Genomic DNA, 15,061 nt, shown 5'->3' with positions numbered 1-15,061 from the left:
AAGGTTAATATAGTTTTGAATTTTTAAATTAGTTTTATTTTAATAATAGTTTTTATTAGTTTCATTCATATTTTTGAATATTTTGACGTTTTTATTTTATTTCAGTTTACGAAATTGTTTTTTCATCAATCGTTTCAGCCTTAGTTTTAGTTTTCGTTTACGAAAATAACCTTGCTAGGTACTACCAAAACTCCAGAGTTTTGCGACCTTAGGGAGCGTGATGGATTGTAGCGTGGTAGAAGACTAGTTAGGTACGCAGGAGCTAACCCATTAAGGGCCTTATAGGTAAGTAAGAATATTTTGTAACTGATACGGAACTTAATAGGTAGCCAGTGCAGAGACTGTAAAATTGGGGTAATATGATTATATTTTCTTGACCTGGTAAGGACTCTAGCCGCTGCATTTTGGACTACCTGTATCTTGTTTATTGAAGATGCAGGACAACCACCTAGCAGTGCATTACAATAGTCCAGTCTAGAGGTCATGAATGCATGAACTAGCTTCTCTACATCAGAAAAAGGTAACATGTTTCGTAGCTTGGCAATGTTTCTAAGATGGAAGAATGCTGTTTTTGTAACACGGGAAATATGATTTTCAAAAGACAAGTTGCTATCTAATATAACATCCAGATTTTTGACTGTAGAGGAAGTAACAGTACATCCGTCTAGTTGCAAATTGTAATCCAAGAGATTCTGTGTACTGTCTTTTGGTCCAATAATTAATATCTCTGTCTTATCCGAATTTAATAGGAGAAAATTATTGGTCATCCAATCTTTTACATTTTTAATACACTCTGTTAGCCCCTTTTTGTCTGCCATGTGACCTGCCTGCCTTAAATTACGTAGTAAATTCCCTCCGCTTGAGACAAACCCCTCATTCTCATCCAGCCTGCATTCCTCTTTTGTTTTCAACCAATGGACTGCACTGCTCTCTACTGATCTCTTTAGCAGTTTTGGACTGATGTTTCACTTTTCAAATCCTGTCTTTCCACTTTCACTGAAACCTCCATTTTGTCTGTTGCACTTTGTACAGAAGCTCCGTGGTTCTGGACTGGGAACGTCTTTTTGGAACGTGTTCACCTGCAGATTTACCAGATCCATCCCTGCATTTGAATTAAATATACATGGCTACACTATAAGTGTCCATTTAGCTCTCTAAATCAAAATGATTCTCATTTACAGCCCGGCTAGTTTTCATTTAAGATCTATTTTTTCAGGGTGCTTTCTTTTCACTGGTAGTGCAGAAATTATACAGCATGGTGCTTCTGAGGTCCTATTTATTGAAGATCACACTGCTGGGATTGTAGATTTGAGGGCATCACCTCTCCGTTGTACTTGTTCCATTTTGCTCCCGCACAATAGTTTAATCCCTCTTTTATGTCTCCAAATTTGAAAACTCTCTTTTCCGTCCCTCTCGAATTCCTGCCAGATCTCCACAAACCAGCATTGTCGGCTCCTCTATGCTTCGAGAAGGACATGTCCAAAAACCTCAACCCTCAAAGCCAAATGAAGTCATAAATCTGTCTGTTGTATATTATAGTTAATTAAGAGCAGGACTGAACCTCAGAGCTGCAGCGGATACTAGAGAGAATACAGACGGATAATTACAGATCAAATAATGCGTTTAGGACGTCTCCCTGCCGTAGCACATTTTGAGAGCGTCTCCACAAAGATAAACCATTGCAAATGTCACAATGGTAATTATAACACTTTATTCTTCTAGGCCTGTGAAGGATTATAGATTTATGTCACCCATTTTACTTGAATTTTTAATTTTTAATTTATTTTTTGTTATTTATAGTTTCTTTATTAATATATTAATTCATATTTTTAAATTTCTGTTAAATATATAGTCATTTTAGATTCTTTTACTATTTAATTCTGCCCTAAAGGTTAATTGAATAAAATAAAACAGTAATAATGTCAACAAAATAAGAGGTAAATATGAGCAAAAATTCAACCTTTTCTTAACTGTTTAAAATTTGTTGATCGTCAGCAAGTATATTTTTTGTTAATTTTGTTTGTTGTTGGGTAGAGATGTTAATATATTGGATGGTGTGCACACTTTTTTAACATTTCCCAGTTTCATGCCAATGATATGACAAAACTGGAGATCCTCGCTGCCAAATGCACCCAGCCATTCATTTTGTTTACTGCGGTGTGTTTAAATGCAAAGATGCTTCTGCTTGAACTTCTGCTGTAAATCAAATTCATTGAGGAATTTGGAGCGTGGAAAAAAATGTCAATGCATTTAAATATGTACCAAATAAACATACAACGTGCTGCATAGATTACAAAAGTGACATTCCACGGAAAGCTTTTCCGGTTTTATGACCGAGTCTGTCAGTGTGGAGATTTTCATCTCATAAACAGTATGCGAATAGATGCTCTTTTGAAACGGTATATTTTTTCAGTTGCTACTGTGCCAGTATCAATGCCAGATGGACAGAGGTTGCACAGAGTTCAAACACAGATTTGTATTTTGCTAAATTAAGTTCCTCTTGTCCACTTTCAGCCTCAAATAACTTCTGTGCATTTAAACGAATACAAAGAAACCTGTTGAATATGCGGAATGACAAGATTATAGTCATCATCCTACTGTTTGGATTGTAGTTATCATATTACAGTTCTAGTTCTCAAACTTTTCAGGCCATGGAGCTTTGAGCAAATAAAAACCTTTACAAAATTTAAATAAAAATCTCTACAAAGTTATCTTTCTACAAAGTATTTCCTTACCGTTGTCACCTTTATCTTGCTCATTGGGGGTTATAAGGCAGTTTTCTCTGTAAAACTGCTTTTTATACTATATTTATTGTGAAATTCGCTATAGCAATAGATTTGAATTGAAGCAAATAGGTTTCTCTTAAGCTTTATACATTGAAAAAGATAGAATGTTAACAAAGTAAATATTTTTCAGGTATTTTTTAAATAATTTTCTTTGGATTTAGTACAATGACATTATACAGTACAATGTATAATATTAATCTTAATATTTTTTATATTAATACTATATATTTTGTGTAGTATATACTGTAAATATTCATTTTCCTTTATGTAAGCATAAAATATTACATGAAAATGTATACTGTAGCTGCCTGTTTTAAGACAGGAGTAACTTGCAAGTGGATAATCATACAGTATTTGGGAAAAATCTTATTAATATTGCATATATTCTGGTATTTGATCTTAAAACTACTCTCCGTTTAACGTTAGATACCATAAAATTGAGTCAATAGCTGGGCACAAGTTTACAGAATAATCTTGACTTCTTTGTCAATCACCACTCTTTGGTGCAGAAAATAAAACTGTGGTGTGTTAAGAAACGAGCGTTTACTGTGTATGCAAGCACATAATACATCTGCATAAGCACATGATTGGATTGGAATAAAACCCTTTTTTACTGGTCACATCTGAGAAGTGCACACATAATTGTCCCATTACAGGAAGTGTATTTCATCTCTGCTCTTATGCTCCACTGGCTTCATCTAGAGCTTGTTTTCTTTTTCCTTTTTTTAAAATTTTTTTTTTTTAACTCAACCCTTAACAACATTTATGTTCCTGATTACCAATTATACCTCTCATGGTCCTTTCAAATAACTTTAATTACTGATTAGAATTCGGCCCTCACAAAGCCGGTACTTGAGTGTAATTGCTAAATAAAGAGTTGAGTGGAAATGTGTGGTAATAAGTAGGTGTTCCTGCTGCTTGTCTCATTAGCGAGTAAGCACTGCCTTCGCTTCCTGGTCTGCATAAATGGAGCCTCTCTCATTCATGGCACAGGGGCCCCTGGTCTCTCTATAGCGAACCAGCAACCAGATAACATGTCCCAAACTCGCTGACCTCACACCACAGACACCTCACTGATCACACATGTATAATGTCCATACTTGTTTTCATAACACTGTGTCACAAGGCAGAGACCTATTTAGCATAAGCTGTCAGCGACTGAAACCTCATAGTTGTCACACACAAGTTGGTTATTATGTGATGTTACATGTTCTGTTGACCTGATGGGATGCCCTGTTACTGTTTGTTCTCATGTGCATTTGTGAAATGAAAATAACAGGTAATAACTGTTTTACTGCCTTGCTGTATCTAGACAATTGCCTTCTCAACTGAAATGGAACCTCATAAGTGATTCATAAAGGACACTAAGGAAACAACTCAATCAAATAATGTTGCTCAGGCCAAGCATACTGAAGACTTGATTTGAGTTTTCTGTTAGTGTGCTGCTAAGCTAACACCACAGAGCTCTAACAAACATAAAAAATGTGGAGCACAAACAATTATTCTGTTAAATAATCAATTTTATAATTACACTAGTATTTTTTTTTTGTAGTTTGTCTTTCAAATCTTTAGAATTTCTTTTTATATGCCACATTTTTAGACACTATTTATTTGTTTATTTGTTTATTCTTCTTTTTTGTGTATTTTTATTATTTTTCCCCTACCAACCAAAGATATGAATAACATTTTTTTTTTATTTAAGCTGCATTTATTTGATTAAAAATAGAGTAAAAACAACAATATTATGAAATGTTACTACAATTTAAAATAACTTTCTATTTCTATATTTATTTTAAATTAAATTTTTTTATTAAATTTTTTTAAATGAAAACAAATTAAATTAAATGTATTCTTGTGATGGCAAAGTTGAATTCTCAATTCAGTTGAATTTCTTCTAGTCTCACGTAGCCAGACCTTCAGACTGATGGCGGAAGGTCTGGGAACCTTGTTCGCTTTAAATGGCCAAAGACCGCCAAAATGGCCTTATGACTGACAGGTAAAGCAACTAATCAAGTTTCGTTTTGTGCCACGTCATGTTTAGGGGCATGCAAATGTCTCCACGATAACAGACCAGTGAGTAAAACTCTTGGATGTATTTTAAAGGGGTCATATGATGCTATTTTAAAGATAATTATTTTGTGTATTTGGTGTAACAGAATATGTTGACATGCTTTAATGTTCAAAAAACACATTATTTTTCAAATACTGTACATTATTGTAGGTCCTCTATGCCCCGCCTCTCTCAAACGCGTCGTTTTCAACAAAGCCCCCTCCTTTGACAAGCGCAGTCTGCTCTGATTGGCCAGCTGACCCAGTGCACTGTGATTGGCCGAACACCGCAAGCACTCGTCAGAAATGTAACGCCCCTTACCATAAACGCGAGCTTCATCTTTCAAAATAAATGTAAAGACAGAGCCGGCCAAACAAAGTAGTTTCGCTTTCACAACGAAATACACAGCGCCTTCACGACATGGCGGTGGCAACAACAATACTACTGCTGTTCCTGAAACCACGCCTTCTTTCTTTGCGTGCACATATGGGCGCATTGTGCTAATATTTCCACATAGTGACCTAGATATGTGGGGCGTGTTAGAACGAGCCGTTTTAGGTAGGCGTGGCTGACTCTTAACTTTTATAAAGAATATCTCTTTGGATTTGAGACTATAGTCTTTGCAACTTTACAGATCTTCTTTATGCACCAAGAGCTTGTAACACTCCAAAGAGAAAGGAAAACTTGAAATCGCATCATATGACCCCTTTAAAGAGTCTATGCTGCGAACTTTACATATTTCACATACTTTTGAAAATCTAGCCTTTAGTTGATCTCGAAAAGCGCTCATTGTCACAGATGTAAACACGTTGGCTTTGTTCTTCCATGAGGGGGTTTGGCACCACGGCATCTTTGTTTCCAGGCGGAACGTTAAAGAACGTCTGATTGTGACGTCTGAGGCTGAGACTAAATTTCTCCTGTCTTCAGAGTGACATGATCTTTCAGAAATCATTCTAATATGCTGATTTGGTGCTCAAGTAACATTTCTATTATTATCCGTTGTGATGCTTAATATTTTTGTGAAACTATTTTCAGGATTCTCTTTCTCTCATCCACCTTTTTTTCCACTGAACATGTCGCAATGCATTGTGGGATTGACTTCTCGGTGAAAGATACTGTGTATGTAATGCTGCTTTAGAAAGTGGCTAAAACAATTAATTAGTTTAGCTTTTATATCAACCTTCGCATTAGGAGTGCAACTAAGAGAGGCCACTTGCATAGGCAGCTCACTAGATTTTGGAACAGAGCTATTATTATTATCATCTGGTCACCTTTATGGGATTTATTTTTTGAGTGAAATGCATTTATTGTTAATTGTCATTCAGAGGTTATACTGCTGGTATCAAAAGACTTCAGTCTAACTAGACATTATTTAATTAGTGAATCACTGAATATTTCTGGAACCTTCATGCTTATAATTTTCTAAAAAAAATCGTATGCTTTCGTTTCGTTGTTCTCATTAGGTTGGTAATATCTGCTACTGCCATTGTCTGTTCTTAGCCACGTTTAGTTAAAGACTAACTTCCACTTTCAGTTTATTCTGTAGTTCAAAGCACTGCTTGAGTGGTACTGTCCCACACCTCCCTCTCTTGGTCTCTCTTTGCCCTGTTCTTCCAGACCTCCTCAATAAATCATGCCGTCTTTGAAACATTTACGTCTCCCGTGTTGCCCTGAATTGAGAAATCCAAATCCAAATCAAATATCATTGGATGTTGGAAAGACATAAGATATTAAGGAACTTAAGATATTAATTTTGTGTCAACTTGCAACTTACAAGTGACTTAAGGATGTAAGCTAAGGCAGGAGAAAAGTACAAATGAAGATCATAGGAGGAGGAGAAAGGGGGACGTAGGACGCTTTTCTTTTTTTTTTGGAATGTTAAAGATGCCATGGTTGGAGTGCTTATGAGTTTTAACAGAGGTCACGAGGTTATTACATAAACGGTTCACGTAAAGTGCTCGAGCCTTTGGGGAATGTTTGATGCCATGTTCACAGAAATATTACAATGTACAAAAAATTTAGCTTGTGATATTTTTCTGTCTGCATTCATATCTCTGGACTGTAGATATTTCAAGACCATAGTTAATTAATTCGACCAGTAGACTCGGAATAAACAACATTTATGACATCAATTAGATCCAAAAGACAGATAAAAACTTAAAACAAGATTGGAAAAAGATAGATCAAAAGTATCTTCAAAGACTCAGTGAATTCCTACTGCTTCCCCTAAAAGGCAGCAATTTGAACAGCTCATGTCTGGATTGGTACTTAGACGGTCAAATGATTCAGTCCTAAATTGGACGCCGAGTGCAGCCAAATCAGAAAATAATTTGGCGCGCAAATCTTGATCCTGCCTGAAACATGCAGTGGAACCCAATCCCTGGATTAGCTGTGGACTTTACAACTCAGCGATTGGCTTGTTGCCACACACTTGGCTGGACAAATATCCCATCTCACTTGTTTTGAGCACAGCACTTAGATTTTTAATCTGTACAAACACCTACTTACTACAGCTTAGACCATCTTAGTTAACCAAATGGTTGCTGTTAAATGTATTAATCTATCAGGGACAATATGGTAAGTGTGTGTAAGCCTCCTTCCTTTCAATTTCTACACACCCTAACACTTTTAAGTACTTACATATACCAGTATTTTGTAAGGAGACTGTAGATATTTAAAAAAAAAATGTAGTTAATCATCGTGTTATGTGAAAGTATTATATCCCGTAAAGCTTTCATCTGCCGTTCTTTGTGACATCTAGGTGTGTCGGATTTATGTCAGCTTGATCTATCAGTTTTCCACCCACTCTGACCTGTTGTGCATTTATTCATCCCTGAGGAAGAGAGTTTATCATATTGACTCATGGGGTGTCTTGCCTTTAAATGTGTTTCTTGTCTGATTTTTTTAAAGGAGACTATCCTCCACCTCCTCCACCTGTTGTTGACACCAGCGGGCTCCCGTCTCCATCCAGCTTCCCACCTCCTCCACCAATGGATGAGGCCTCCCTTGGCTTTCAGGTGAGATAAACCTTGCTAAACCTGTCCTCACAATATACAATATGACCTCCAGTGGGGTCCACAAGTCCATTTTGTGAAAATGTTTTATTTGGCTTTTTTTTATTTTTATTAATTACATTTTAAATGACATATTATATTAACCATATGAAGGAAAAGTTGACTTTTTTTTTCATAGTAATAGCATTTAGTATTTATTACTGTATGTACTTAATAGTCAGTATTTGGAATGCCCCATTTTTGCTTTAATTACATAATGCACTCGGGTTGGCATGAACTGCACAAGCTTTTGCAAAACAAACATGATTTGTGAGTGTTCCAAATTATTTGCTTCAGTGGAAGCAAAGAAATATGACCTTTTGTACAAAAGTTCACATGGTGAACAAATTTGCTTATTTTGATTAGTGACCTAGAATAGAGCATACTCTTAAATGCTATTTATTTTGTTTTGTTTTCTGTTTTGTCTTGTCAAAATCCCAGAATTTTAAATCAGATTTTGAATCCATGATTTTCAGTGTGATCTCAGATTTGTAATCCCTAATATAAATTTAAGACACTTAAGAAAGTTTCATATCCCTTTTCATGTGTGTTACCGGCAAACCGTCAAAGGCCAGCCAAGTCTGTGTCTTTTTTGGGGGCTGTGTACTAGGTGTGTGTCCTAGTTGTTTATATCCCTCTTTAGTTCATTGGCAATCGTTTAGAAATGAGTGAGGGCACAGGGAAGGCTGACATTGGTTCACCTCGGTCATATTCCCCCTAAGGGAGTCAGTCCTCCCTCAGAAACAAACACTGATTGTCCATCCATTAAACTACAGCCTCAAAACCATTTCTGAGTAATATTCATTGTAATTAGACATTATTATTATTATTATTATTTAACACATACAGTACAAACGGTCTATATCTATTCTGGTAGTGAATTTCCAGGGATTGCATGGACTGATAATAAAAAATCCTCTCATTCTGCACTGTTCTAGAAGTAGGCATTTGATCTAAATAATGTGAATAGTTTTAATTTTACATCATTGTGTTTGCTTCGGTCTGCTGATAATGTGTCCGTGTAGTTTGTTGCAAGACAGGATCCAGTCACTGATGAGCGACGCCGAGACGCCGCAGACGCTTGTAAAGTCTTCATCAGGGGTTCAGCAGTGTTTTTTTTTTTTTTTAATAAGGCCGCTTTATCTGCCGCTCAGAATGTGACTACAGGCATGTTCTCTGCTCTATTAAAACCCTCCACTGGATCGCTTTCCCACGAACGCTGCTCTGCAAGGGAGGAAGCCTGTCCGGAGGGAATCAGCGCGTTTGTTGATCTAGCTCTATGGAGTCAGCGTATGGCAGACGGTGTTATCGGCGGATAATTAGGCTAGTACAGAAAAGACATCAGACTGTAGAGGCGAGGATCTCGAATCCTCTGTAAAAATGAATGGAGTCAGTTTAACCAGCTTTACATCTCAGACGAGAGGAGATCAGTGACAGCTGATGGTTTGTGACATTGAAAAGAATCCACAGCAAAGCACATTTTGTTGCGTTCATCACACCATTTCCCTGAAGACCGTTAGCTCTTGATTCTGATAACAGTACGTGCGCGTTCACGTGCGTGTGGGTACTTTACCGAAAACGAGCGGCAATCCGCTCGACCCGCAGCTTTCCCTAATTCCAGTTTTCTACATCTTTCATGAATGAAAAAGGGGATGTTGAATTATTTCTGCTCCTAAGCAGAACTAACAAGAGGAAGAGGCCGGAGTGGCGCGGTGAACATGAATAATCAAATGATACTTGGCCTAAATTCTTTTGTTTCCCGTAACAGAACACGTAGCAACACATGCAGTCTTTATTTAACTTCACTTATCTGTCTCCGTGGTTTTTCATTAAACTCAGCACTTAAATCAGCTTCCTCTCTTCAAATGGTGCTTACCAGAATGCAAAAGGATGGCTTACATAACCGATGGAAGTGCTTCATTAGATTGCTATGCCTTTTCTTTCATTACACGATGTCCTGCTGTTGAACTGACTGTCCAGTTCTCTAATGGAATTAAGACAATTCACATAATATGGCTTACAAAACAGGGGCCAAAGGGAAAATGCTTGCATACTTGTGTAAGTGTGCAGTTTCTAAGGGCTTTACGTGTTATTACAGTATTTTATTTCTGTAAACTGTTGTTGATCTTTTTATGGTGTGTGCATGACTCAATCTTGGTTGCTATAGGAACATGCCTAAAAATAAAAAGTCTTGAACCTTTTATAAATTGCAGCACACAGTATAATTAATAATGAAACAATACAGGGAATTGCACTGTGGAAATAGCCTCAGAAGTTGCTTTTGATCACATAATCATATGGAACTCACTTTGTATTTATTTCCCTTATTTACATAAACTGTTCTAAAACACTTCTAAATCAATTCACGAGACATTTATGCAACTTTTTTCATGTAGTTTGTCTTTTTTAAACAGGCTGCACATGTGCTGAAATAGTACTACAGTACGTGTATTTACATTACACATTTACATTACCTCCTGTTTATGTAAACTAAGCTTATTATAGAATGTGTTTCTTCACAAACCAGCATATTTGCCTGCCGCAGGTAATGTCGCGCTATTACTGTACATTTTGTGTACATTTTCTGTCGATCATGGCAGCAGTTATTCCTCATATTTACATTTGACAGATGCTTTTGTCCAAATTGTCATAGACCGCATTTAATCAGTTCATGCAATCCCTGGGAATTAAACCCATGACCTTGTCATTGTCAGCGCTATGCTTGAGCTACAGGCAAGCTATCATCTGATCAAAATGATGCATTATACCTTTTCTTATTTTCAGACTTTGAAGAGCCCATTCATATTCTTGTATCTGCTGTACAAGCCTAGTAAAGTATGTGATATCGCAACCTAGAGTTAGGAACGAAGCCGGTAGATCGGGAATTGCGCTATGCAAATAGCATTCAGCATCGTAACAGTGTTTGTGCCTGTTACCTGTTTTGCATAATTAATTTAAGTTCACCTTAGTTCAGGACCTTGGCTTTAATGATGCAAACCTTTGTTTGCCCTTTTCCCTGATCGTTCGGGAAGCTTTTTAGGACCTGGTCTGCTCCAAATAGTGTTAGGGTTGTAATAGGTTGCGACAGGTAATCCAAACACATAACATTAGACCAAGAGTCAGTCACTGATCCTGGCCTATAAACTCAGTGCCACGGGCAATCCTGAGACCTCCTCTCCTCTCCTCTCTTCATCTGAAAGATGAAGGCAGACTAAAGTAGACCAAACAAATTTAGAGCAGATTAGAATTTAGCTTCCTATTATTCAATAATTTAAAGAAAGAAATGTTACTTGAGCACCAAATTGGCATATTAGAATGCTTTCTTTCATGAAAGATCATGTGACACTGAAGACTGGAGTAATACTGCTGAAAATCCAGCTTTCCATCAAAGGAATACATTTTGTTTTAAAATATATAAAAATAGAAAACAGTTATTTTAAATTGTAATAATATTTCACAATATTACTATTTTTACTCTATTTTTGATCAAATAAATGCATCAGAGACTTTCTCACAAACATTAAAAAATCTTACCGACCTCGAATTTTGAACGGTAGTATATTATTCTATTGGTATTTCTCTTTGCTCAGCAAAAAAGTACAGGGGGTGTCCCCTTGATTACATTATATTCACAAATTATTATTATTATTATTAAAAAAAGAAAGTTCCTCATTTCAAAACTGCAATTTATGTCATGACCGCACTGTGTTGAATACGCACTAACAAAAACTATTCATAAAGCTATGTCAATGCACATAAAGGGCTTTTATTTATCTAGTGTCATGTAAAGAAAGAAGCAGCTGCAGAGGACAAGAAGAGATATCAATGTCCTTCAGCCGTGAGGGGAGAAGGTTGTTGTGCCCCGCTTTGATGAGGAGCGAGAACGCTGTCAAATTCTGCCCCTCACACCTTTTTTTTGTCACATGGCTGCCATTCCTCAAATGTCTTTGATAATTTTGTTCTTTGCTCCCTCTCTGATATAAAGGACAGGAGTTGGTGATTGCAGATGTATTGCTCATCCAAGACTTAGACTTTAGAGTCAATTGTTATATATACACAGTTTTTGCTTAAGAATAGTTAGGAAGACCTTAGTTTGCCTTACAATATTTTGTATTAGAAACTGTTGTCATTAATTTGGCAATTTACTGAACACTTGTGCCACACTGTTCTAGTATAGTGCTTAGAATAACTTAATGTGTTAATTAAAAAAATACAAATAAATTAATTAAATTCAGACATACATTGACTTGATTTTTTTTTTTAATTAATGAAGTCACAGAGGTCATCAAATTTCATCCAACTTTACTTTAGGGTCTCTAAATGAAATGTATTCCAGTGTCCAGTATTGCTAGACTTAGAATACTTGTAAGCTCTCCACATTGTTGTGTTTTTTGTCATTTATAATGCCACAAAACACTGTATTCTCATTCAGAAGATGTTGCATGCTTACCTGGAGACTTGGTGAGAACACTCTGCACGACACATGAATCAAGTGAGACCCAATATTTAGATTAAGTGAGGTGGGATATTTATTTATGGATGTGCCGTGCTACCTCAGTGTAAACATCTTAAAAAGAAACCTGCAACTGGAGTGTGAATAAAACTTTGTGAGAGTGAAGCTTTGTTATTGTCAGTTTGGGAGACAGTGAAACTTTTAAGTAGAGTGAAAACAGATAAAGCGGACAGAGTGAGAGGGAGAGAGAGCTGAGGGGTGATTCAATTAATATGTGATGAGCTGTCTCACCAACAAAGCATTATTTGTTCTTTGTTTATTCTTTCACATCACTGCGATTTTCTCCTAAAGACTTTCTCCCAGACAATCGTGTCTTATTGTTACAGTAATTCACTTTCAGCCAATTGTCTGAGGCCACGATTAATTTTAATGAACATGTAAAAGACAAAACACAAAGACAAAAACATCACCAAATGCTCAAGGTGTTGTGTAATAGTAGCCCACAGTGGAAGATGTGCCGTATTTGAGTGTTAAATTGCCTTCTTTGTGTATAATATTTCGTTATTTTTCTTTCATTGTAGCATGCATGTTCAAGAGTGATTAAGTGGGTTAGCTGATTTAGAGCAACCCTCTTTCAAAAAGACCTAATTTCATTACAGGTTACTGTGTCTGTGTGTTTCAGATAAAAGGACCTGAGAAAACTCTAGAAGAGAGACGTTCTAGTCTGGATGCTGAGATTGACTCCTTGACCAGCATCCTGGCCGACCTAGAGAGCAGCTCACCGTACAAACCGCGCACGCCGCAGGTACGGTCATTACAAACACATTCCCAAACCACCTCCAACCACATTACCTTAACATATATGAATACGGAATCCATATAAAAGACATTCTGGAAGCTTCACCAATTTAGAAATTGTAGCATTTAATATAATATAGCGTTTAATTTATACAAATGCTTAAAGCTGCAGTCCATAACACATTAAAAACACATAGTCATGCAATGTTGATGTTGTTAAAATTAACATTTTGAGAACAAAGTATAACAATAATAATAATTTGCATGGTTTGATATGAGCTAAGCGATTGTTAGATATAATCACCATTGGTAGCGTGATGTGTTGTAATGCTTTTTTTTCTCAGTTGGTCAGAACAAAAGTGGCAGACATGTTACTTGTTCAGATGACATTTTCCGGTGAAAATTCTTTTTTGGATCATACTACTAAGACGTAGAATCTGATTCCAAAGCACAGTAAATATCCACAAAGTTGCGATGACTGACATCCACACACATAGTCCTCAAAACATTAGATTCATCCGCACTGAGGAGCCGTGCCGATGCACAACCCACATAAAGATGGTAACTCCGCATATAACTGCAATTGCAGATTTCAAACAGAGATGGTGACAAAGAGGCAAAACTTATGGACTGCAGCTTTAATATTGAAAAGTTAATATTGAGTAGCTTACATTTTAAACACAATATTGCTAGTTACCCTGTCTATTTTAGCTCCTCCAACTAAAATATTTCCAAACGAATCCAATAAAGAATCAACTGTTGTTTGTCTCTCAGCAACACACAGTAGCGAAGTTTAGTTCCTGAGCGAATCAGTATGTTTGAACAAATCAGGTGAGTGAATTCAATAACTCCTACTGGTATGAAACAATGAAGCCTGTGGCCATTCAAATTTGAGGACCAAAACTTTAAATAAGTTTAAATATCAGATTATCCTTACAATTTAATGTGGTTCACAGCAAGTTTCTTAATTATAGTGCAATTTAGAATGTATAAAATAATGGTAAGTCAGTGGCTAAATGTGAATGGGTGCTTTAAAAAAATCATTGTTTCTTTTCAAAAATGTTTGCAGCCGTCATTCACTATGAATATTCATGCTTGGTGTGAATAGGTCTTTGAAGAGGTACAGAGTGTCATCCATCTAGAGTGTCATCTATAATTCTGTGCAGGCTGCAGACTTGAATAAGAACTCAAAATCTCTTATTTATTTTTATCTCTGACTTATTCAGTAGCCTTTATTTGACTCCCGCAGTGAATCAATTTAGATGCAGAGGCCCTTCTTTAAAAGAAAATAACAAAACACTCTTTATTATTATTTTGGGGAACCTGTTATCACTCCCCCCCAAAATAAAAAGATTAACAAATTTAGGTTGCACAACGAGACAGATGAAAAGCAAATCAAAATGTGTAAGTGTACCAGTCATTTCTCATTTTTGGAAAGTGTTATAGTCTAAAATTATAATGACCCATATCATTAATAGATATCAAATGAAGTTAAGAGCAGACACTCAAGTTGAGCCCTAGGGCACTTTACTAAATAGTTCAACACACAATGAATGTAGGCCAGTGCATTCGGAGTCAATGCTGTCGCATTTGGAGCAACCACAAGTCCCTCCTGTTGGCAAACAGCACCACAGATAGAGCTCGCCTTATTACATGGCCAAAGCTTAATAATGGAGAGTGCTGTCTCTGAACTAGAAACACCCTGCTTTTGGCAAGCGGTCTATATTCCTCTTTTCTTCTCTGGGGTCGGTCTATTCCATTTGCTGATCTCTAGAGTCCTCGACAGGCACTCTTTTAAAATTATTATTGAGCATAAAGTCTGCACAAACAGAACTCTGCAAAAAACTCTGGAGCTCTGTAAGTACTTGCAATATGTTGATAGCTATATATATATATATATATATATATATATAGAGAGATA

At 36.4% G+C, this 15,061-nt stretch overlaps 1 protein-coding gene across 2 annotated transcripts in view; it reads left to right on the top strand.

The window, feature by feature from the left end:
- The window catches only part of LOC107717931 (lipoma-preferred partner homolog), a 232,329-nt gene that overhangs the window by 95,773 nt on the left and 121,495 nt on the right, over nt 1-15,061 (top strand). For both annotated transcript variants that reach the window (XM_016524832.1, XM_016524833.1), the window contains exons 4-5: nt 7,747-7,853; nt 13,025-13,147. In XM_016524832.1, the coding sequence (XP_016380318.1) occupies nt 7,747-7,853; nt 13,025-13,147 (230 nt within the window). The remainder of the gene's footprint in view (nt 1-7,746; nt 7,854-13,024; nt 13,148-15,061) is intronic.

The sequence above is a fragment of the Sinocyclocheilus rhinocerous genome, unplaced genomic scaffold (genome assembly GCF_001515625.1).
Source record: "Sinocyclocheilus rhinocerous isolate Xijiao unplaced genomic scaffold, SAMN03320098_v1.1 scaffold2558, whole genome shotgun sequence".
Taxonomy (NCBI): domain Eukaryota; kingdom Metazoa; phylum Chordata; class Actinopteri; order Cypriniformes; family Cyprinidae; genus Sinocyclocheilus; species Sinocyclocheilus rhinocerous.
This window is presented reverse-complemented; position numbering and strand designations above follow the sequence as displayed.